Here is a 25,290-nt window from a genome sequence, read left to right as displayed (position 1 = left end):
CAGTACACTCGTTCCTCCATTTACACGGAGTATCCGTTCCTCGAGGATTCATTTTACGCGAAAATACAATCTGTCAGTACAAAAGAAAACAAAATATTGGAAGGTAACAGTATAAGTTTTACAAACACATGTATTATTTCATACAGCCTAACAAAAAAGAATAATAATAAAGACATATCGAAAAACAAAAGAAAATTTTATTCGATGTTACTAAATTCATATCGTGTAAATTGATATCGCGTAAATAGTGTTGTAATTTACTGTGTAAATAAGAAACTTGCGTAAAAGGAGTGCCGCGTAAATGGAGGGGTGGGTGTAATTCAGAATTATAAATAAATAACATTTATTCCAAGTCACTACATCGGCTACACAAAATAGTACGTTTATGTATAGAATGTAGATTGCAAATATGTACTTGACAGTTGTCACATACGGAACTGTATTTATTATCGTTGCCGATGCAGATGTAGCACCTTGAACGTTTACGTGGTTCAGATATCGGTATCGTTTTCACGATTTTCCTGCCGGTCGCTTCTATAGCGTTCACAATGTATTTATGAAATGTAATTTCACGGTTTTCGAATTGGATCGCCCGTCTCTCTATATTGTTGGTAACTAATTTCTTCGCTAATTCCTCCAAAAAGATCTTTCTTTTTGTCTTCAGTGTGTTGTTGCATTCCCACGTGGGGTATTTGGTGACCCATATAACGAACGCGTTGTACGCGGCTATGTCTACATAATGCATGAAAAGCAACAATGGCCACCGGCGCGTGGACCGCCTGCAAGAGTACTCTTTAACTAGTTTGTCGAACACGTCCACGCTGCCTTTCGTCGAATTGTAAAAATTAATTATGTCCGGCTGGTAATTTTGTTCCGGTTTCGAAATGTTCAGTTCATGGTGCAAACTGGACAACAGGACAACACACTTCCGGGGTTTTGGCACGTAAGAGACGAGAGTCAGATTGTGAGTGAACAAAAACTGAGAAGAGAATTGTTGCCGATCCCGCGTTTGCGTGAGTATTTTAGGCAGATCCGGTCGAGTTTTACGCACTGTACCTACAAGGAAAATTTTATTCTCTAACAACTCCTCCGCCAAACTAATATCGGTAAAAAAGTTATCTGTAGTTATTGTCCGATTTGAATTTCTCCAAAAGTCTGTCAACTGTTTCACGACATGGTGACCCTGTTGGTTTTCTGAAATATTGCCACTTTTCCCTAAATATATATCCATATTACAACAATAAAAAGTTCTCGCGTCACAGAGGGTCCTGATTTTAATCCCACAATTCCCGGATTTATTTGGCATGTACACTTTAAAAGGACAACGTCCCCTGAATCCCACCAATTGCTCGTTAATAGAACCAACACTGGACGCGGCGTACGAGTCCCTGCAGTTCGCAGTGAACATGCTGGTAACGTCCCGTAACGGCGCCAATTTGTCATTCGCTTTTCTCTCCTCCCGCGTAGCGGAATCATCAAAACGGATGTATTTTAATATATCTACGAAACGATCGCGGGACATAGTGGCCGCGTAAAACGGCCTGGAGAATGCCTCATTCTTTCTCCACAAGTCACGTTTCCTTTCACGTGATTCCCTGAATCGGCCGGCTAGCAATAGAATCCCTAAAAATGCGTCGATCTCTATGCTGTCCACAGGTTTCCACTTCTTACTCGGCGGCATACTTTCATTCGCCTTTTTATTTGTGTACAACACTATACTGTCGATGATCCGTTCATCAATAAACAACCGAAAACATTCGTCTATCGTTTGGACATTCTCGCTTTTACTTGTCAGTAAAAGCGTATAGTTTTGCAAAGAGCTCTGAAACTCTGTTATGTTATTGTTATAGGGAGGAATGTATTTCCAAGTACGTCCGGATACGGTATAGTTTTTCGCGTCGACGTCTTCCTCACATTCTACCGCGTCAAACTCGTCGGGTTCCGAGTCTTGTATCTCTAGCTCAGCATCACTGCACGTTGTACTCGCACCGTCTGACGAAACCTCGTAATTACATATGTTTTCGTCGTGTAGCAGCTGATAAAAAACTGACAGATCACTTGCGGATACCTCGGACATCGTGAGATTTACGGAAACGATCTTAAGGGACAGGCTTTTTTATGAAGCGACGATATTTACGATGCATCACACGGACCGTTCTTGTTCGAGGCGTTGTGGGTTACTACTACTTTCTTCCTCAGAGATCTGTTGTTAAGACGATCGTCACTCGACGCCTCTAACATAAACAGTTCCCTCACTGTGTGCGTTATCGTTCTAAAGTCGTCGGGTCTCCGATGACTCAGCCTTAGGAGGGGTCAACACTGTTGTACCGCGCGCACGAACGTCGGCGCGGATCATGCGCAGCAGAAATGCCGTCCACACTGGTTCGATGTGCGCTGGGAACACCACTTGAGACCCTTAAAAAGGGTCGTTTTTAACAACCGGACATGCCACAGAGCGCGCCTAGATTTGACAGTGTCAAGTCTAGATGACACGCCGCGGACGAATATTCGCCGGTGTAACCATGTTCAGACATATTCGGGCAAGATAGTACCGAGGTAACCGGAAAGTTTTTTCGTACGTTTGAAGAAAGTTCGAAGACCATTTTCACTCTATTAATTAGTTTTTATTGAGCTATAAGCTGATCATTTCTTTCTACGATATCTACAATCCTTTGGTATATTTATTTATAACGTTTATTCATGCATCGTAACACGAAGTCATTAAAGAACGAATGAAAACTTTTTGTCAGGCATAATACGTTTTGATTCACGTGCGTTTTATACGAATCGAAGTACATACGTGTATGTGTAACGTAAGCCTACGAATTATTCGTTTTACGAACCATTGATCAACTTAGTTTTTACGTTTATATATTTGATTGAATCACGAATAATTAAATATCTTCTTTTCTAAGATTATTTACAGTTAATGTTAATCTATTGAATTTGTTTAATTCAACTGGGAATATTTTTACGTTTTTCTAGTTCTTATTAAAAATATCCATATATATCTCCAATGAACTAATAAGAGGGTGTATAGATGGCGAGTAAAAAGTTTATTTGACATTTAAAATTGAAAATTAATATAGAAAACAAGAACAGATAATTTCACATCAATGTATATGTGTATATATGTATATATATTTTATTAACAATTAATTTGAACGTTTATTGTTGTTATCAATTATTATTTTAAAAACGCGCAATTTATGATTATTAATAAACACTATCTCTTCCAAAATCAGCAATGAATAATATAATGTAATGACAACATGTTTGCACTGAGTCCATTAACAAGTTCGTCAGCTATAAGCGGCTTTTGTGAATACAAACTTTCAGAAGTAATTACATGAAGGAATACAAAATAAGAAGAGTACATATAACAAGTAAAGAATACAATTATCCATAAATGTATAAATACAATCGTAATTATTTTATCTAAATCTAAATTGTCCATAATATGGCTTTATTATTTTCTCTTGAAAGTACTGATACTCGTAGTGTTATACAAATTCTTAAAGTAACTAAAACATTTAGAATGTGCATATGAGTACAAATAAATATTTGCTATCATATAAATTATTCTCAGATAAAAAGTTTAATAAACCATGAGAAGATACATTCTCTCATCAAATATTATTATTATTATATATATTTCAATTAATATACGTGTAATGGAATAGAATGTTGCTCCTTTGATTAGCCACCTGTGCGGTAAATAACCTACGCACCTAATCGCGGTAGACTTATCTGTATAGATTAAATTTGTTTTATTTATAAAAGATATGTAGCTATTTATAGAATGAAATTCAAACTTCAATTTTTTTTCTGTCTTAAAGTTTACAAAGAAATGAATCCATAGCAAGAAAATACTGATTTAGTGTACATTATAAATTATGTAAAAATATTTTTAAGTAACAGCCGAAATTTTGTAACAAAGTATAGCGTTCATGTATAATATGTTTATCTTCGTCATATTTCATTATACACACAATTTAAATTCTATTAAAATTTGTTTTACTTTTCTTCTGCCGAAACAATGTGACTTTATAAAAGCTTTTGTATCTTATTGTACAACAGGCTTGCAGTGTAAAGAAGAACATACTTTCATTCTTTCGCATTTACCGTACATATAAAAATGCATTCAGCAGTTTGTAATTCTTATTAAAATATTTATTGTGTTATTCAAAGTGTACCGAATTATTTATACCATACCTTTTGATTTTTTGTAACGAAATTTCTAACGATCTCCTACTTGGCGAGGTTCAAACTAATCTCAGTTCCGGTCTTCAGGATTCTTCCACCACTCTTGATTACAGAGAAAAATGATACATGATATTGAATGCCGATGGATGTTCGTAGAATACAAATGTTTTCCGCTCAAAGCTAAATACATATCGTTTCTCATCGAATGAGACATTCAGAAAAAGGGATAACAAATTTAATCACATTTCCTTTAACATATTCTTAATTGAATATAATGTGATTTAATAAATTTATTTAAATTTAATTTGTTCCAACTCTTAAAATTAATAAATAATATTTCGCTATAATAACTTCACTTAGGTTAATTCGAAAATATTTCATTATTGCCAATCTTAATCTCCGCGAGATAAAAATAATGTATGATTATGATCTTTAACAAATATAAAAATATTAAAATAAGAATTTTAAAAAAATGTATAGTAATATACAGATGCGTACGCAATATGATGTAACAAAAGTAATTTTTCAAATGAAATAAAATTTATGCAATCATATGCATATTTTTCCTGTACTTCGAATTTAGAATGCAATCTCTCTTTCTTTTATCTGTAGGATAAGAAGTGTCTATTTAACTAACTAATTACTCCCCTCACGCTAGTAACTTGAAAATAGCGTTCCCCCGCTATCTTTATTCAAGGAGCTATCCGAGGGAATGTCACTGTAGTGCCCTCACGAAAAGTTACCCTCTCCATACCTACTTTTACCTGTATTGAACCTACATACATAGAACTGATCACAGCATAGCTTGGGCAGCTCCTTGAATAAAGGTAGTGGGGGAACGCTGTTTTCGAGTTACTAGCGTGAGGGGAGTAAATTAGGCACTGCTGTAGACGGTATAAAAATGATGGAGATATAGGTACGTATGCAAAGAACCGGCAACGTTGCCTGTAAGTAGTATCTGAGGTTCCCAAACTTAGTCTCGGAATTATTACATCTTGTATGAAGATACTCTGAATTGTGCATATAAGCAGCATAAAAGTTTCGTTAATATAATCGTGACACAACAAAAAAAAAATGAAAATATTATATTTTAAGTTTTATTGCATTTAAATATTGCTATTACGCAATGGTATTCTGTCGCATTTGTCTTTATAATGAGATATAAATTGTGAATTATAAATATCAAATTAAATCGTATCGTAAATAAGGTTGATTTAAAAATTTAAAGTTTCCGATTAATTCGTTTGTAAAAAGTAATAAAACACCACTGTGCATCAGAAAGGCTTTCATTTTATTCATTTATATGCAAATCGTTTTTAATTTAAATATTTAAAGTGTGCATACACGTGAAATAGATAATTGACAAGTAAACATGGTATCTTTTTGGAGTTACATTATTTTACCAGTAGTGTTATTTGCTGGATTACTCCGTAAATGTCGTGAAGGCACATGGGGAAGATGTAAGAATGTAGACAGTCTGCATGGTCGTGTATTTATTGTAACCGGTGCTAATTCAGGAATTGGTAAAGAAACTGTAAAAGAATTAGCAAAAAGAAAAGCTACAGTTATTCTAGCTTGTAAAAGTTTACAAAGTGCTAGAGATACGATATCTGATATACGTTCTAAAATATCTACTGGAGAATTGGTAAATGAATTTTTAATTTCTTATTTAATTTTTTGCTACTATTGGATCCAATTATAACGTTACATTTGCAGATACCCATGAAATTAAATTTGGCTTCGTTTGAATCTATCAGAGAATTTGCTACAGAAGTGATGAAAAACTTTCCACAAATTCATGTATTAATTAATAATGCTGGAGTATATGTACCCTTTAAAAAACATGCTTTAACGCAAGATGGGTTTGACATTCATTTCGGTGTAAATCATTTAGGTCATTTCTTGCTTACAAATTTACTCTTAGAATATTTGAAACAAAATGCACCAAGCAGGTTTGTTGTAAATTAAAATTATTATGAAAATTATTAAGTTTATTTTTTATTTATTGATATTTATTCACAATAGGATTGTAATCGTTACATCAACGCTGTTTGAACTTGGAGAAATAGATTTTTCAAACTTAAACGGAGAAAAAGATTTGACAATTAAGGGACGTATGAACCCTGCTTACTGTAATTCAAAGTTAGCAAATATCTACTTTGGTATTGAACTTGCAAAAAGGACTAAAGACAGTGGCGTTAATGTTTATATGGCATGTCCTGGGTTTACTTATACAGGACTGTTCAGAAATGTGAAAAGAAGTTGGTTCCATTACATTATATTTTTACCCGTTGCTTTCTTGTTTTTACGTACTGCAAATCAGGTATTCTTCTGTATTTATACTGAATGGACATGATATAGTAAAGTTGTAAAATTAGTTATACATATATTAATCATATTGTAAATATTAAAACAATATAAACATTTTGTAATATTTTAAAGTATTGCTGAGTCGGTTAGTGTTGGTACTTGAATAATTAATTTATAACTATACTATACTTTCTCCATTTATGAAGTATACACTTTTATAATAATAATTGTATAATAACCATTTATTACATTTATTATTTAGGGCGCGCAAACTGTGTTACATTGTGCCATAGAACCTTCTTTGTCTGAGGAAAGTGGTAATATTTACCGTGATTGTAAATCTTATTCTGCACAAAAGAATCTAGATCCTGATATATCACTACGTTTGTGGAATGTTAGTGCAAAACTAGCAGGTATCATTAACGAGTCGCAGGATAAATCAGATATGCGATGTTTTGTAACCGTTGATTCGAGTGCTCAACACAGAGGTGTTGCAGGATAAAAGGCAAAACATTATACACAATATCCTAACAAACCCGTGATTTTAACGATTTCTACGTATATGAACAATAACTTTAGAAATTATATCCTAGTTGGATACAAAGACTTATTATTTAATAATAGTTTATACCTGCTCTTTAATAATTATTTAGCAGCATATATGTGATCGTGAGGCTTTAAAACTTAAAAGAAGTCTTGTAATTTTCATATTTTAAAATGTGTTTCTGAATTTGAAAGTTGGTAACTCGAATATTAGTATACATAAATGAAGATTTAGGTATGGTTACAATGTTCTCAATTAAAACATGATATTAATCAGTTAACTGTATTCATCAATTTATAGAAACATTGATAGTGTTATGTAGTAAAATTGCAGATATATTAGAATTTCAGACGAGGAGTAGGGTGGACTATTTACCATTACAAGATTTCTTTGTCTTTATTATTAGTTTAAATTATTTATATAACAAATATCTTTTTTAACTATTATTAAAATTTAAAGACTTTTTGTGAAATACAAAATTTTTTCAGTTTGTTTGCTTAACAACAATAATTAATGGAACGGTAATTATTTAAAAAAAATTACGAATGAATTTAATGAAAACAGTAACTTAGAAAATAAAATTTTAGATTTCTACTTGATAAATAAATTATTTTCAAATTCTATATTTGTTAAATATTGTACTATTCTAAATAATAATGTAAATTAGTACATAAAATCTTTTTGTTATGCAAGCGAATGAACTCGAGAATATGTACAAATATACAGACATGTTTGTGAATGTGAAAGAAGTGAAACGAACAAAATATTATAATACAGTTTTATAAACTTGAATAATAAATATAAATGATATTAAGTACGTGTATGTAATAGCATATAAGTTCTTAGTTCCCTAATTAATAAGGCCTAAAAGACGTAGTCGACAGTAACATGGACGCAATACTAAAATGATACAGCAACGATTGATTGAATATACGATAAGATACTTATTTTTAAGCTGCCAAGTTTAAATACTTGGAAATACATATGTGACTGGTTTATCCTATACCTCGTCTGTGTTTCTACGTAACTTCTCTATTCGTATCATTGAAACTTCAAAATGAATATTTTTACATATATATTATTTTATTTTTAACATATAAAGTGACCATTTAATGTTTATTTTATGTATAAATATTATATTTTATTAATGTACATAGTAAGTTTAAGAGATTATTGCCATAGATTTCATAAGATATAGCGACATATATTTGTTTGCATTCTTATAAATAAAATATCACATTGTATGGTTTTTTAAAGCACTAGCTGGAATAATGAAATCGTTTAAATATCCATAAAAACGCAACGGAAATAAAAAGATTTTAATGATCGTAACGACATTATAGAATTTTCTTGAAATGTCCTCCTAAAATAGGAAATATATTAAATATTATACATGTTATTTTATTATCAATGTACTAAGTTATTGTTACTTTTCTTTTCATTTATTAATTCACAGAAATCAGTAATTTTATTGATTCGATCATATAAAAAATTACTATTACATGATTTTCTACTCTTGTTTTAAAGCGACAATTCAGATAATTTTAAAATGCAGAATTAGTAATATTTTTATTCTATAAACTGCTTAAGAAATATTTTTGTCATTATTTTTTACATCATTTTGTTTATATTATTCCTTTTTCATATAATAAACTAGATTATATAAAATACAGATATTTTAAAAAATGAATATTTAATCCAAATTTTTTTCTTGTGATAGGTGTTGTAAAAATTGTACTGTATCAATATTTTTATTTAACAACACATATTAAATAATAACAGTCATATCACCGAAAATACTTGATAATTTTGTGTCAGCATATACTTTAATCCAATAATTTTATTATACACATATATTGTTGTGAAAATTGTAGATGAAATATTTATCTTTTTTCGAATCAGTAATCATTAATGTCGTTCTTTTATTTTAATTTATTACAATTTCATATAGAATTATTTAGGTAGCTACTAACTGATTTAATGTTTTTGTTGGTCCTTCCATGTACAGTTTGCATTGATGTTAATTTTTTTTTAATAAAAATATAATAAATATATCCAAAAATTCATATTTAAAATTTTACATTGAATTAACAAAATAGTATTTAAATGAAGAAGCATTACATATGTATTAAATCAACTTGATCATATTGCCTGTACACAGAGATATTAATAGTACCAACTTTATGTATATAAGCATCACACTTAAAAAAATATAAGCACATTGTGATCTTAACATTGCAGTAATTGTACATGTAATTATAGTAGCTAGTTCCATTAATAGACCTGTGAATGGTTTGATTACTAAAAATACTATTAGTGATTATTGCACGATCCACCACATTTTACGTACACACCCGCGCACACTCGTGTGTATGCGAATTTACATTTATGTACGTATATACGTATCTGAATTGTAGATACGCAATATAATTTGAATTATGTAATATAACGCATTAAATTATTCAGTTCAATTTTCATAGAATTTGAAAATTAAGAAAATAGAACACAATCTTATAATAGATATATACATATATATATATAACATAATTAACAAATATATTTACTCCGTTTTCTATTCTTTTTGTTCTACGCTTTTTCATTTCTATAAAATTTACAGTTTGCATATTAGATACACGTATTAATAATTTTCATTTTAATAAGTAAGGAAAAGTATATAAATTTTGTTTTAGATTTTCCTTTAATGGCGCAATAAATATTCTAATACTTTATGGAATTTGTGTATTGAACTTTCTTGGGATCTGGTGCAGTTAGACATCAATTACTAAAGCAACAACAGCGTCGTAGTATATTCTAGAATATAAATATTACAGCCGAGGTTTCATAACTTTAAAACTGGTTTTTTTGTTGGTTAAAGCTTCAGTGCGTGCATATACATTTTCGGAACTACGTTTAATGATATCTATGTATTCACTTGATGCTTGAAAGTCACATTTCTGTGCTGTTTGTATTAATTCTGTTTCCAACTAAAATTATGAAACATAATATTACATTAACACCAAACAGAATAACAATTAAATAAACTTCGAGAAATTTATGCCTAAATATGCTTACCATTGATTCCCTATTTGCATCATTATGACACCAATGTTTAGAATGTAACGGATCTATTTCTCCCTTTCTGCAAAATGCAAAAAGATCAACTGCTTTATACTTTTAACTTTTTTATATTCTACTATAAATATGTATTGTGCCATAGCATTTTTATCGTTCTTTACATATACTTACTTCGACTCTAAGTTGTATTGCTTCTGTAATATAGTATCTTTGGATGTAAAATATTCTTCTGGATAACTACAAATGGAACTTGTTCTTTGTTTCAGTTCACTTTCATTATAAGTGCATGACATTATATTGTCTAAAGATAAACATGACTTAGCAAAATGTTCTTTATTATGTGTTGAGCTTTGAGAAGCAATCGCAATACTTTCGTGAATATTGCAACTTGTTTCGCTAGTTGTCATTCTAAGATTATCACGATCTTGCGAAGCCTTCTCAGAATTATAATCTGTGCTGTGCCTTCTATTTTTTAGAACATTATCTACAACATCATTAACATTTTTCAATATTTCATTAGTAACTGAAATAAATTCTTCAGTTTCATCTTTCTTAATTACATTATCATTTGAACTATCATCTCCATTTTGACTACTATTAAGTGCCATTTCACAACTACTTATAGAATTCGAGCTTCTATCTCTTACGCTCACAGAACCTTCTAAACTATCCGCAGCATTAGTTGACTTACAAACTGATGTAGGTATCATAATTTCTATATTACTTTCTATTGCAATTTCATTATTTTCTCGAGTGCTGTCTTCAACATTTGTACCACTTATGTTATTTAAAATAGCATTATTTAAAGTTTCATTACTACTGTTACTTGACTTATATTTCGCTAGTACCAATGTTTTATTGTCTATGGCACTTTCTTCTGACTTACAAATTCGTTTTGATTGGCTGCCTAAAACAAGGGACTGTACAGGCTTATCTAAACCTTGATCTAAAGACGAGCCAAGAGAAGATTTTATACTCTTCAATTGACTCATAGACCTTGAAGATCGATGGCATTTTTCAAAAATTATTTTTTGTATTGGTGGTGTTAGTGGTACGTTTTGCTTTCCGTTACTAATATCAATATCCAGAGATGAAGTAGAATATGTTCGTTTCGAATTATCCAAACTATAACAAAAAATATTATGATCATGAAATATTTTAAGAAATCTTTGTTTTGAATTGCAACAACAATACTGTAACATACTGTGATTGATTTGGCCTAATGTTTATTAAGGTAACTAAGTTTGGAAGAGTTGCTCTTAAGTCTGTTGTCGGAAGGCCACAGTACCACCTTAACTGAGCTATATTTTTATTTAATAAATAAACAGCATAACGGAACTGTAACTTATCCTTACTACGTGCAAATAGTGGAAATCTAGAGATATGATTCAATTTATTAGTTACGTTAAGTAAATAAAAATACAAAAGTAAAAAATATGAAATTATAATACTTACTGTCTTTCATTGTCAGGTAGGTTTTCTGTGATATGATCTATAACTTTACTACGTGATCCATAATGGATAATAGGATATCTAGTGGGTATATTAAGAAAATTAGCAATCATTTGAGTGGTATGTGCAACAAATCCCAATGCTACGGCTACTTCAGTATCATTTGACAATTCTAAATCTTCGCTATCAGGTAGATGTATATTATGTATTTTAAATTTTCCGTTTCCATCCTGCACGAAAAAAATTAATTATTTAAAATTGCGTTGTAATAATTATTATTATAGTAGTGTATCTATTTAAATATAAATGTAAATTGTTAAATTTTTAAAAGCTTCTTCACATTATATGTTATTAATTTTAGCTTATTTATACCTGGGTAATAGGATATATTAAACTTAGTTCTGAAATTAATTGTCTTCTTCTGTAAGCTAGTTGACTGCTTAACTGAACATATGTTTCTCTAGTATCTATTTGATTTTGTCGCCATTCATGTAATCTTTCTATATCCCTATTTAATTCTCTATATTTTTCCATCAAATCTAGACCTATAATACACACAAAAGTATTCTATATTTTAAACTTGCTTAAATTGTGATGCATGTAATTTAAAATAAATCGTGTTTTACCATAGTCTTGATTTTCTTCCATAATATCAGAATGCAATTGGTTTAACACCCTTAGTTCTCCTATTTTCCTTGTTCTCTCTTGTTCTAATAATTTTGTCCTAAATTTGGCCATTTCTAATTCCTTTCGTATTTTTATTATTTCAGCTTTCTTCTCTTTATTTACTTTACGAGGTTGAAATAATCTGTTTAACGAGGACTGCGGGTACTTTGGAGTATTAAAATTATCTCCAGAAGCGATACGCATTCTTAGTATTTTCACTGATTCTGTCTGTTGTTTTAGTGCCTGCATTTTATTTTTTAAACTACTAAGTTTACTCACTGTATAACTGTCTCTTATTTCAGAATTATTAACTTTTATATGTAGATATCGTTTTAATTCGGGTGCCTCGACGAAACAATATGTCGGTGTAAAAAAACCTCCATGAAATTGAAAAATTAAAGAATTTGCCTTCAAAATAGTTTCTAAATTATTTGGTAATTTTGGACCAATATATGCCAAACCAGTAAAAGACACACCCCATGTAAATACAGTTACATCGGTCGGTACATCAACCACAACTGTTCGTTTCCATAGTCTTATAATTATCTCTGTTAAAAAATATATAATATTCTTTTTAAACACTTCATAATATAATGTATTAGATCGTGTAATATGAAATGTTGAATTTTGCAGGAAAAAAGGACAAAATAAACTGCCCTATTTAATTTGATACACTTCTGCCAATATGATGTTAATGAATATATTCCTTTTTTGAAAAATTCGGAGTGTTTAGAATTAATCAATTCTAAAGACATCATTATAAACTACTGTTTTGGGTTTACCACACAATATTGTTTTTTCATTCACAGCATTGTACTTAAATGCTTTGTTTATATTCTCAGCGGTTTTTGCAACATTATTTTCAAGTTTAAATTCATGTAAGAAAATTACATGAATGTTAGTGGTATTCATGGTTTTAAAAAACAATGCAAAAAATAGTTATTATGCATAATTCGGAAGAATCTTTTTACAAAAAGTTACTCTGATAATCAACAATGAAACTCTTTAAGAGGTTATATAAAAAATAAAGGAATAACAAAAGGAGTACAAAGATTTATAAGCAAGAAAAATCCGACATTTCATATTACATGACCTAATAATAAACAACAATTTTATAATCTTATTAATAATAGTATCTTGATCTTATTTACACTAATAAACACATGTTTACATTTAAGGTACTAACAGATTATAAAGCTCACCGCTGGCAGTAGAGTAACCGGTGGCATGTATATTTGGTACTTCCAGACTTGACCATCTTGGATTTATATTATCAATTGCTTCACTCGTATATAAAGGGGACGACATACTTGTTCTATGTAAAGTATAATAGAACCAACAATCTTCGTGATATATGTTTGCTTTTAAATTACATCCTATTATTTGTACAAGGTTTCTGAGCCTCAACTGAAAATTATATATTTCAGAAGACTAATCAATATGTAAATAAAACTTAATGAAATATATTATGTAGATATTATTTGTTTTAATTCTATAAAACTCATTTTGAAATTATGTTATGTGATTAGTTCTTATTCTTTAAAAATAAACTGCAATATCATTATGTATTATTGTTACAAAATCATATTATGAATATTTAAACATAAAATGACATAATATAATAATATACTTATTTATTTTTATTTAGTATAGAAACTTACCTGTTGTGTAGCAAGAGGAAGCCAAGTTTTATATCGCGGTATAATACGAGGTTGTAAAGTTAAATCCAAATCTCTAACAAGGTTTTTCGTCTCTGTAACCTCCATTGTATACCTTCATAATACTCTGCATATAATATCATTAAAGAGTAATATACAATAACATAAAAAAATTCAATAAATGTTTCGAATTGCAATGTGCTTTCAGGTTATCTATATAGACTTATAATTTATGTAAACAATAATGAATAAGGTTTAAATATAATTATTCTCTTTTATGAAATTTAAATTTTATTAATGGCATTATTTAGTAACGATTGTTCTGTTTAATTATTTGCAACTTCTTTATAAGACATTGTCATTTTCTAAGTTTTGACAGTTCGTCGTATTGACACCTATGTAGTATGTATTTCAATGTTCCGTCAAGTTCTTTGACCACACTTTTTCAGTGTAGCCAAGTGTTTAAACTTAAAATTTCTTTACGTCCTTACTGTTCCCAACGAAAAAATTCACTAGTATAATATAATCATTTTAAGGGTAGCTGTATTTTAAATATATTCTTCTAATAAAGTGAAGTACTACAAACCTTACTTTTGCACAGTGAATATAAATGATTGAGTAATTGTAATCTATGTCTCCTTATTTTTCGATTCAAGCAGCGTTAGGTGACGGTTTGGAAGCAAATTCATAATGTAAAAGTGAAACTAATTTTGTTTAGTTGTACAGGGGATAAAACTAAAATCTCAAAATGACTTTAATTCAGTATTTAAGTTACGATTCACGTTAAACATACAAATTATGTTGGAAAAAAATTGTCAATGATACTTTATGTATACTTATCGAATAATATGTATCTAATAAAATCATACAAAATATGATATAATTGTAAAGTATACATTCTTACTAACACATTTTGAAATTGTCAAAAATGTTTAAATAAATCTCAAAGAACATGTTACACGGTGGTAAAACTTAAAGCTCACGTCACCTGTGCGCCGCCACTCGGCAGATTTGCGTAAGAGACTATAAAAGCTCGCTATGTAGATTGTTACGAAAATAAGGTGTTGCAAATTAATTTGTATCTCCGAAATTATGAATTGCACAATGCTTATGTTTTTCTTTCAATCGTAAATGATTGGTATCTTAAAATAAACGTTCGCCAAAAGCTGAAAATTAATTATATAACAAAAAAATGTTTTTAGAAATTCAAATGAATCGATTACTGATAAAATAACTACATAAACGTGGCGCTGCGGTTCGTGCCACAGAATCTTATATTACAGATTGGAATACTGCTTTTCGTAGTTTGACGGGAAAGAAAAATAGGGTAAGGCAAGCATCATGTTCAGCGGTGTACAACGCATCAGATAGTGTTCCTATACGGAATATCATAGAACACAGACAGAGTGGGAGAAGCTTCATAAGCTCTGGAGCTTATGTTGAACAGCACAGGACTAGTACAAAATGGTCGACGTGCCTTGAATGCATGATATAAATTGGTAGATGCAACATTTTGTTTCTCCATGAAGGAGCTACATATAATAAACCGCGAGTAATGTTAATGGATTCATAAAAATTATTTTGCTTTAGGTACGTATCCTGTTTGACATCGAGCAATACCTCTTAATATATGAAATAATTAAGTCCAGCGTTCATCTGTCAATACGGCTTCCTTTGGCAACAAAGTGTATACGTCGTCCTATTCAAAGTGTAAAATACTGCATAAATAACCGATGTTTTTCTATATAATAATGAATTTCAAATATTTTACTTGGAATACATGTTCTTTATTTATAAAATTTTTCATCGACATTTCTGTATTTAGTTTATTCAGTTAAACTTTTAAGACTCCGTAAAATGTTTGTGAAACAATCATTTTTATTTATCGTTCACAATACTTACAAATGTTTCAGATTCTACTTTTGAAAGACTTAAATATATCCAACCATTGAAAATAAAAAAGATGGAGAAAAGGCAGGAAATACTGGCTCCGTTTTCATCTGGTAAGTTATTAATAATAAAAAAAAATATTTTCAGTAGTTATTCTTTATCTATTGACATTATATGAAAAATGGACATTATTTATAACACATTACTTAGAAAAAGAACGCGTAATATATTTTGAAATTATTGTATTATTTAAATTTTAGTATTCATATCCCATTTCGGTATCAAGTGTTATTTTACTCTATGCATTCTTAGATTTGAAATTCATTTTAACATTATTACATTATGGAAATAAACATGTTTATGTATGTTGAAACCAATTTAATCATGTACAACGAAAACATATTGTACATACTTGTTGCTATTACATTTTGTACCATAAGTATGTAACTTTATGTTGAACAAATATTATGTAGAATACCAGGAAAAAAATTAATAAATTAATCGAATGTAAAATTTTATATTGTATATTCCATATGTATATATTAACTTGTTAAATGTTTTATGATAAATGTAGAAAGCAAAGTTAGAATTATAACACTTATACCTTGTAATTTGAGTTTCTGTTGTCATTATTACTTCAACACTTACATTATTGTTGTTAACATACTGTAACTTTTAATTCCTTAAACTGTTCTGTAAACCTAAATAGAATAAAGATTATATTACTTGTAAATAGCCTTTCTTTTAATAATTGTATATAACATAGCATTGTACTGTGCTGATATTATACAATTAAAATTAGTCTACGTTTAAATATAATTCAACTGTATTTAGTGTGAATTAAATCTGTATCCTTTTCTAATTAGCAAATCCTTGAAAACATCCCAATTTGAAATATTTTTTAAATTATAAAAACTCTATTACCACTTGTTGCTTTTGTTATATGTATTATAGAAATTATAAACTTTTATTATATTTTCGATTTTCGCTTGAACACGTGTAATACTGTTATGAGTGTAAACCTGGTAAAGAGTTTTTCTAAAATTGTATAATTTATTAATACGTTCGAACATTTAAAGCAATATAAATTTATTACTTAGAAATTATTATTTCGCGGTTCTATCAAAGTATAGTGAAAAATTATGCTAGAATAATACTAATCTAAACTAATAGTATACGAGAACAACATCTTGTTATGTGAAACAAACATACATAAAACTAATTCTTAGATATCAGATGATGTATATGCTTTTTAATTTATATTTAACACAAATTTTTATTCCAAAAAAAGTCATTATGTGAACGAGTATAAAGTTTTATATAAATATTAGAAGAGAGTTTTACAATAATTTTAATGAAATTAATAATAAAATAATAGATTCGATGTTATTTGTTTGGGTAGTTGGACACTATTTAATGAAAAATAAATAATTTACCAGAAAAACGTTGAATTGGATGAGAAAAGTTACGAAAACGATGGCAAGAGATGAATTTACCGAAAAGGGTGGTAGTAAAGGTATTAGACTGAAGGTTGGAGGTCGGTTCACGATCGGGGGTGCATGGAGGTGGGGTAAAATGCGCGGACCAACGGATCAATTCGCGCTTGGGAGTTACGGGGGAAAGCAACAGTGTGTCTACCCCTGCTTCCTGAAAAAGTACGAATTGCACGATTCGAACACACTTATTTATTCTTGATATAGAAAAATGACAATAAACGACCCGTCAAGTTATCGTGTAGGTGAAATAGAATATGTTCGTCACGGGAACATCTTTCGCAAAAGTGATCATTAAATTGGTGGTGTTTTTACACGATGGGTTTGTTCGCGCGTATACAGCTTTCTCTTAGTGAATTGACCGTGTAACTGTTCAGTTAAATATAAGAGGAAGTTTGCTTGATCAATCAGAATGATAAGATTAAAAAGTCTATCTTATTTTTACCTGTTGTCAGCTAATGTTAGATCGATTCACATGAAACGTTCTTATAGTCAAATTTGCGAAATCAGACAAGTGACCTTGGATTATCCCTGACCGATATTACCGCGGCAAGATAAAAATTAACGTTAATATTAAATATTATTTTTCATTTGTTCCTTGCCGACGGAAGAATCAAAAACGTTCGTTTTTATGTTTGAATACACACAACTGTGAAATTAAATGTGTAGATACGTGTCATGCAACAATTTGACCTGATTTTCATTGAATATGTCTTTATACATTACCATGGCATGAGAGCGAGAGGCTGTTTCGATTGTCAAGAGCAAGTTCTATTTGTTCTCTCTGCAGTCAATAGGCGCGAGGACATTTGGATATTGGTTTTCTCGTATCTTGATGTAGTTCACGAAATGCGACATTTCTTGTTGCACACGAGTTTCGTAATTTTATAGGACGGTAAAAAGTGTTACAATCATTACCCATCAATTAAATAATTCATGTTTTAACATATAATTTTCTATTTTTATTATCTACCGTTTATATTAATTGTTACATGTGTTAAAACAAAGATTGATTAACGCATTTTTTTACGTAGATATAAGTAATGACAGGGGTTACTTTTATTTTGTTCATAGATGAGTGTCCAAATAGTGGAGAAGACAGCGAAGAAGATGTAATAACTGATTATTTGGGTTCATCGCATTCTGATTGCGATCGCATACCTATTATTAATGGAGATCTCGGTTGTTTGAGTTCACGTGAAAATATAATTGCTGAAACCAGCTACACCAAAGACAATATTGAGAAAACGGCTATTACCATGTCTGAAGGAACCGATGAACAACAGCAGCATCCGTTGCTTGCAATTGGCTCTAATATACAATCACAGCCTAATCCTTTGGTGCCAATCATTAGTGTCACACCACACTCACCTGGTCTTGCTAAGAACTACCCTGTTCTGGGTAAATTTATTTGATTTTTGTCTGTGTAATGCTGTTCAAAATGTTACATTATATATAACATGTCAGTTGATGTTACCACATTCGTGACCACTGATGTGAATTTGCCTTTTTGCAAGTACTTTTCTTTAATGGAAAATTCTTCATTTCAAAAACAGATCGTTACAAAATTAATATTTCAAAACAAATTTTATAATTATTGTCTTTGCTTTAACATAAAAAATTTGTGACAAATAGCTTATGATTTTCTTTATTTTCACCAACAATAAGTATTAAAAAAGCAAAGAATTTACTGGTCGCAAATGTGTTAAAATATTTTATGTGCTTTTGTGGCTAACAATTGGTTCACCTCATTGCAGAAGACAACTTGCAACATTTGCATGAAATCCATGATTATATTCAGCGTATGAGAGATTTGACATCGAACAACTGGGGATATAATCATCGTGCTTCCCACAGTGATGTACAACAACGTTTAACTTCATCGTGTCCTTCTCTGTGTCCTTTAATTTCACCTGAAATTATACCACGTTCGAGTAATAATGAAATAGGATCTGATCCGGATCTCCTTGCTAATTGCTCCACTAATAGTTCACCCACACATTTCCCATCAGTAGGTCCTCGTTCACAGAATGCGCAAGGTATAGACAGAAGACGCAGTTGGACAGATTTGGAAGATACTAGATGCGGGCGTCGCAGATGCTCTGGACAAAATCATCTACAAGCGCAAAACATGGTTAATATTGTCTAATACATTTTTTTTGTTTTTTTATGAAAGTGCATTTGTTGTATATTTGTAGCATGGATATGATCGCTTTATTGCTTTTTTCATTTTGCTTTATTATAATATTTTTAGTATTTTTCATAAAAATATTGAACAGTGTCCATTACAATTTCAGCGACAGCGCAGTATTAGTTTAAGTAGCCTAGACAGTGAAATGGAAATAGAATTACAAGGAAAGTCTTGTGCCAGACCTGTAGGTGTTGGTAATCGCGCATGCAGATCACAAGCAAGCACTCATTCTCTTAACGAAGCTGACCTTGTGCAGGTAATTTAAAGGATGCTTATATTAATAAATTGTTTAAACTTTTTTTTTTATATAAAAAACCACACAAAGTTTTATTTTAACAGAGTGAATATCAGAAGATAGTTACAAAACGATTCAAAGGTAGTCAAAGGTTAGCAGAAAGTAGTGGTTTAATGCCTGGTGTGACAGGTTCTCGTTTACCTCTTCAGAAATCTATCTCAACGCCTTCAATTGTTACACCACAAGTTAATGCTCACTTAGCAGAATCTGTAACTAGGACAACACCATCGCTTACAGCGTAAGTTAAATAACACTCTTTCCAGATCGTAACGCTAGATCAGTGACCAATGTAAACTCAGTTTTCTTTGTTTTCTTTCCATTGTATAAACATTAACTTGGTATACAAAATTTTACAACTAAATCTATTACTTCATAACTTATTGTTTAAGTAAATAATAAATAACTTACCTTCCAGTGCAAAATTTCAAATATGAATTATACGAATTGTTGAGTTTTAGCTTCACTAATATTAATTTCATTTTTAATTTTACAATAAATTTATTGTTTTTATTAAAGTTTTAACGTGATTCATGATGTTTAAAATAATTATATTATTAATAAGATCTAGCCTGCGGTCTTTATAAAACACTATGTATAAGTAGCACACTAAAAAGTACACACATTTTATGTATATATTGTATTTAAACACTAATACTTAAATCAAAATAAAAGAAAAAATTAATGCATGAATTACTGGAAACAAGTTTTGAAATTTGTCTACTACTAGGAATGCTTGCAATAATTTATACTATGTAGATAAAGGTATTGATGCATGGTCGCACTGTTTTTCACTGTAAATTAAGAGTAATTAATCTTGAACTCTTTAAAAGTAAAATACATAAATATCAAAATGCTAATTCAGTGTTATGCTATCTGAGTTTTAAAACGATTAGAAATTAAATTTTTCATTAAATTTATTTGATGATATAATTTTTATTTCGATCATTGTCAAAATTTAAACTTTTTCACTTATGTAAATAGCATTTTCTGTATCTGAATGGTATTTACATCTTTAAACCTTTTTATGGCGCTTTAGTATCTCGGTGGCACACCACACGAGAATATCTGATTTGCAATATCTTTTACACAATAGTCGCATACTTTGTGTTTGTACTTGACAATTTCCTACCATCCTGCATGGTACAGCCGTCACGAAAGAAACGAAAAGGGTAGCGGAAGTGAGACGGAAACAGAGGATCTTCACACACCGCATAGCCATGAGTTCCATGAAGATAGAGAAGGCACTCCAAATGCTCAGATATCACTCGATGAATTACTAACCGAGTAAGTATTCTATATTTTCAGTTTTCCACTTATGAACAATATATATTCTACTAACAAGATACAAGGGAAAATGGCTGGTTTGTATCGGCTTAACTATTATGCACTCTCTTTTATTGTATAAATATAGTAGCAATAATAATAAGACTATGGTATTGTACCAAAATTTCTCTATGTGTAATATATTTCCTCGCAATATGCTTAGTGATGTATGTAGTTACAATTTAGATATATTTCAACCACTTTGTTTGAATTTGCTATAGTAATGCTTCTAGACTTTTGTCGCTGCAATAATTTCTATATTATATACTTTGATAACATTTTTAATTATGTAACAATTATGATTTTTAGTGGAACAGCATATGATGATCAAAATTCAGGAAAAAGTGGACGAAAACGTGGTTCTATATTTTTCCGTAAGAAGAAGGTAATGGAATAAAATTGTGCACATTATAATTGTACTAATGATAATGGACAAAATTATAATGGTGTTACAGGATAAGAGTGGTAAAAAAACTAGTCTACAGCAGCATTTATGGACGACAATAATGGCTGGATCTCAGGGAAGTTTAATATGTGATGTTTGTATGAAACAATCAACAAATAAGCCGCTTCTACATTGTGATAGTAAGTAATACTTCATACAGTGATGCCCGCTTAAATTTCACTAAAATCCATACGGTTTTTCCAAGACTCATCTTCACTCTTCTCCTACCAGTCAGTCCCTCGAGCTTGATGAACTGTAATCTCAGTAGGCAAGGATAGAGAATGAATACAACGAAAAGAAAGGAAACAGCACACATCCAATGAAGAAAATTTCATTTTCTGTAACTTTAATTCTATTTTTATAATTGTAGCACCAATGAGTAGTTGAGACTGTTCCGATTAAAAGAAGCCCAAACAAGACGCAAATCAGACTAATTTTACCGGTTTAATACAAATAAAAAAAATTAAATATATGAATGTTTCAAATCGATAAAGCTAGTCCGATTTGCGTAGTGTTTGGACTCATTTTAATTAGGAAAATCGTAACAATTTAGTGGTGTTGCAGTTATGGATGTAGGGTGAAAATGAAATTTTCTCTCTTGTATGTTTATTTTTTTTCAGTTGCAGTATAGCTTTGAAGTGTCGGGTCCCGACTGTTGCTACTCGATGTACTGCTATATCTCGCTTACGCTCGTTATTTCTATTCTTTCATTTCATCGAGTTGTGCTTCAGTCAATTCTTAGGGAAAGAATTTGCTTAAACGGGCATTGCTGTACTACTTGTACGCATTCACGAATCTATTGCAAGAATCAAAATCTATTTTTAGATTGTGGAGTATCTGTACATCAAAGTCAAGGATGTAAAGATCAACTAGTACTAGAATGTATTAAATCAAAACATCATTCTAGTAAAGCTATCACTAAACCTTCATCAAACATGTCTACAATGTCGAGTAGTTGTAATGTTAAGAGAGGTTCTACTGCGTCGTTGCCCCTACCATCTTCATATGGAAGCGGAAGGTAAATAATTTTTATTACGAATATTATTTTCCCGCATTGGATCTGCGTTTCTGTGGTTCAAGATTCGCACGCAATTGGCATGGCTATGCCTAAATTCGGAGTTTCTAATAAACTTCTCTTACTTGCAATACAAGTAATTTATAAGTTAAAATATGCGTAAATGCACATTTGCGCCCGATAAAAAGAGCAAATTTCGATTTCTTTTCTTTTTTCTTTGCTTATTAGATTTTTTATGAAAGTATTTTTTCGATAGAAGTAACCGAACTTGAGTATTTGTCTCCATTTATTCATTGTCAACTTGAAATAGTTAACGATTGAAGAATGATCGAATTTGTCGATACTTGTACACATTTTTCAATTAAAATTAAGTCCACATTTAGCATTCTACTCTAAAAGATCTTATTGAATTTTTGTATGTCATGTTCTTATATATATGTATATATGATATAGGAAATAATGATATACATATATATGATATAGGAAATGACTAGTTAGAAAGGGGTATTGTATCCGCTTATTACTCAGAAGCTTTGGCTGGCTCAGAGGCTTATTATTTCTAATTAATTTTGCAGTTTAGCCAATAGTATGGCAGGCTTGAACGTGTTTATCCTCGCGTCTCTAACATTACTAATAAAATCTTTAACATATACATGTTTAATCGATATACAAAAAATCACGCCCAAACTTCTTCAAATATTCAACTAACGTGTGTGTATATATGTATATATACACACATATATATGTATATGTATATATATATATATATATATATATATATAATATAAAATTTATATGTGTATATATATATATATATATATATATACATATATACCTACACATATGTATAAATTTGACATAACAATAATGAATAGTTGTTATAACAATTCAAATTAAGTTGCTTTAAAAAAGAAAACAATGTACAAACAACACTAACACTTTCTCTGAAAAGTATACTTACATACAAAAAAGTGTGTATATTAATTTTCTTGATACGTATAAATAAGAAAAATGAAGAAGGAGGGGAAATAAAAAGGCAAAATGAGGTTGCCCTAATGCAGTGTGTGCTTTTTCCTTCCCCCGTGCATTCCCTCTCGTGCAACTACGACAAACCAATCGATTGTTCGACGATTAAAGGGAAATTAACTGCAAGAAAGCCGTGACAAGCTACAGCCCTTGGCGGCGAGTTGCTACTAAGCTCGGAGTCAAGTAAGTTTCAGATATCTGATGTGTTCCTCCTATTCTGTCGAAGCGTTCGTACGTTTCTGTTCGTGTATCAATCCTACACAGTAGTAGGATGGCCCGCGTCTATCGTTCCTCGATTCTTTTCTCGCACACATTGTTTACAAGGCAGTTAAATTGCCTCTGTGTTGTATTGAAAGAGACATCACCTTGCCCCCCTGCCTATGCTTCTGATATGCTTGCTTCTATAATTTATGTTCATTCAATGACATACTTTGTGTACACACTTTGTATCTTTACACGAGTATTGTAAACCGCAAGTTCACGATAATTAAATAACAAAAGTACATTCTTCGTCAAGCATTATCAGGAATGAATACTATAAGCTGTATTTTCATGTTTTTAAGCGATACAAACCTATTCGGTATTTTCCTCCCGCAATTAATTCCATTGTATTAAAAATTCATAACTGTTATTAATCTCTTACGTGTCTTTGAATGTTATTTTGAACTCGTAATCAGCATTTTTCATTTGTGTAAAACAATTTGTGAAGATGTACTACTAACGATTGAATGTTTGGTCGGGTTGGAAAAAAGAATTTGTATCTGGTAAATTACGAAGCGTAATAATACGTATAAGAATGTATTAACAGTAAGGTAATTTAAAAATGTGCATTTACAATCGAACGTAGAATTTTCACAATCAAACGCATCCCTTTCCCGACCTGAATATAAATACCTTAAGCATTCATCTGTCTGTCATCAGTGACCCTTTCATATATGAATATACATAGGGTGGGTCAGGTAACTGTAACCATTTTGATTACTGTACAAGTAATGGTTTTACTGAAAAATTTGTCAGATAAAAGTTTGTTGACTAAAAAGTGGGATATGATTTGGTGTAATTGATATTTCAATAGGTGGATGTGTAGAGGATATGTGGTCAAATTTTTTTTTTTTTTTTTTTGATGGAATTAAATGGGATTATATTTTTTATATTTTATTCAATTGATTTTGCAATGTTTTATAAAAGAGTATTGATCTATTAGAAGATTAAAGTAATTGAAGATAAAATACTTTCTAAATCAATAAGTTTTTACTAAGAAAAGGTTAATACTTTTTTATAGAAAATTACAATATTAATTAAATTACACAATAAAAAATATATGATTCCATTTAAGAAAACAAATTTGACTTTTACATGACCCCTATGTGTTCTTTTGTCAAAAGACCAATGATACCAAACCATGTCCCCTTTAAAACCATTAAACTTTCATCTGAAACATTTTTATTTAAATTACTACTTATTGAGTAATTGAAATGCTTTCAGTTGCGTGCTCCATCCTGTATAGCAAACTCTTAAATCTCATTTGTAGTAATGTTAAAGCTTCGTTTATCATCTTTCATAGACATCTTGAAACATTGTTATGAAACAGTTACAAAAAACTGTATCCCCAACAATATACACTTGTCTTTAAACATAGTCTTGATTGTTTTGTGTAGGACACAAGCAATTAAATATACACGTTTATCTACATACGTATAC

General features: G+C 30.4%; 3 protein-coding genes across 12 annotated transcripts in view; 2 read left to right on the top strand and 1 right to left on the bottom strand.

Moving 5' to 3' along the window:
• The first annotated feature begins 4,897 nt into the window (after positions 1 to 4,897).
• On the top strand, positions 4,898 to 7,874 carry LOC116428599 (retinol dehydrogenase 11). The gene is made up of 5 exons (XM_031980425.2): positions 4,898 to 5,122; positions 5,562 to 5,851; positions 5,923 to 6,158; positions 6,232 to 6,529; positions 6,779 to 7,874. Exons 2-5 carry the CDS (start codon positions 5,579 to 5,581, stop codon positions 7,016 to 7,018), a joined length of 1,047 nt encoding a protein of 348 aa, XP_031836285.1. The 5' UTR covers positions 4,898 to 5,122; positions 5,562 to 5,578; the 3' UTR covers positions 7,019 to 7,874.
• A 1,969-nt stretch (positions 7,875 to 9,843) lies between these two features.
• On the bottom strand, positions 9,844 to 15,144 carry Uvrag (UV-resistance associated gene). 3 transcript variants are annotated; one of them, XM_031980423.2, is made up of 10 exons: positions 14,820 to 15,144; positions 13,915 to 14,038; positions 13,456 to 13,660; positions 12,214 to 12,801; positions 11,960 to 12,132; positions 11,591 to 11,817; positions 11,340 to 11,510; positions 10,307 to 11,260; positions 10,133 to 10,199; positions 9,844 to 10,044 (listed from the first exon to the last, which is right to left on the bottom strand). In XM_031980423.2, exons 2-10 carry the CDS (start codon positions 14,017 to 14,019, stop codon positions 9,886 to 9,888), a joined length of 2,649 nt encoding a protein of 882 aa, XP_031836283.1. In that variant the 5' UTR covers positions 14,020 to 14,038; positions 14,820 to 15,144; the 3' UTR covers positions 9,844 to 9,885. The 3 variants fall into 3 exon arrangements, with proteins under 3 accessions (XP_031836283.1, XP_031836281.1, XP_076225878.1); XM_031980421.2 differs by lacking the exon at positions 14,820 to 15,144 and having other exon boundaries at positions 13,915 to 14,781; XM_076369763.1 differs by lacking the exons at positions 9,844 to 10,044; positions 14,820 to 15,144 and having other exon boundaries at positions 10,154 to 10,221; positions 13,915 to 14,782.
• cyst (rho guanine nucleotide exchange factor 18 cysts) overlaps positions 15,139 to 25,290 on the top strand; it is an 18,016-nt gene continuing 7,864 nt past the window's right edge. Inside the window, exons 1-11 of one of the 8 annotated variants that reach the window (XM_031980414.2) lie at positions 15,139 to 15,410; positions 15,825 to 15,914; positions 18,369 to 18,695; positions 19,052 to 19,428; positions 19,592 to 19,741; positions 19,825 to 20,018; positions 20,927 to 21,064; positions 21,413 to 21,488; positions 21,559 to 21,688; positions 22,374 to 22,566; positions 23,701 to 23,772. In XM_031980414.2, the coding sequence (XP_031836274.2) occupies positions 15,875 to 15,914; positions 18,369 to 18,695; positions 19,052 to 19,428; positions 19,592 to 19,741; positions 19,825 to 20,018; positions 20,927 to 21,064; positions 21,413 to 21,488; positions 21,559 to 21,688; positions 22,374 to 22,566; positions 23,701 to 23,772 (1,697 nt within the window). In that variant the 5' untranslated portion in view covers positions 15,139 to 15,410; positions 15,825 to 15,874. The other 7 variants (XM_031980413.2, XM_031980416.2, XM_031980415.2 and 4 more) reach the window with 7 other exon arrangements.

Source organism: Nomia melanderi, chromosome 1 (assembly GCF_051020985.1).
Source record: "Nomia melanderi isolate GNS246 chromosome 1, iyNomMela1, whole genome shotgun sequence".
NCBI lineage: Eukaryota > Metazoa > Arthropoda > Insecta > Hymenoptera > Halictidae > Nomia > Nomia melanderi.
Note: the sequence above shows the minus strand (reverse complement) of the source record. Positions and strands in the feature narration are given on the sequence as shown.

Excerpts from the sequence above, each read along its gene's own strand:
- LOC116428599 (XM_031980425.2), top strand. The coding sequence starts at position 5,579 with ATGGTATCTTTTTGGAGTTACATTATTTTACCAGTAGTGTTATTTGCT. Across the intron at positions 6,159-6,231 it reads AAACAAAATGCACCAAGCAG|GATTGTAATCGTTACATCAA; the intron begins GTTTGTTGTAAA and ends TATTCACAATAG. Across the intron at positions 6,530-6,778 it reads TTTTACGTACTGCAAATCAG|GGCGCGCAAACTGTGTTACA; the intron begins GTATTCTTCTGT and ends TTTATTATTTAG.
- Uvrag (XM_031980423.2), bottom strand. The coding sequence starts at position 14,019 with ATGGAGGTTACAGAGACGAAAAACCTTGTTAGAGATTTGGATTTAACT. Across the intron at positions 12,802-13,455 it reads CGGTTACTCTACTGCCAGCG|AGATAATTATAAGACTATGG; the intron begins GTGAGCTTTATA and ends ATTTTTTAACAG. Across the intron at positions 11,261-11,339 it reads ATTAGGCCAAATCAATCACA|TTTGGATAATTCGAAACGAA; the intron begins GTATGTTACAGT and ends TTTTTGTTATAG.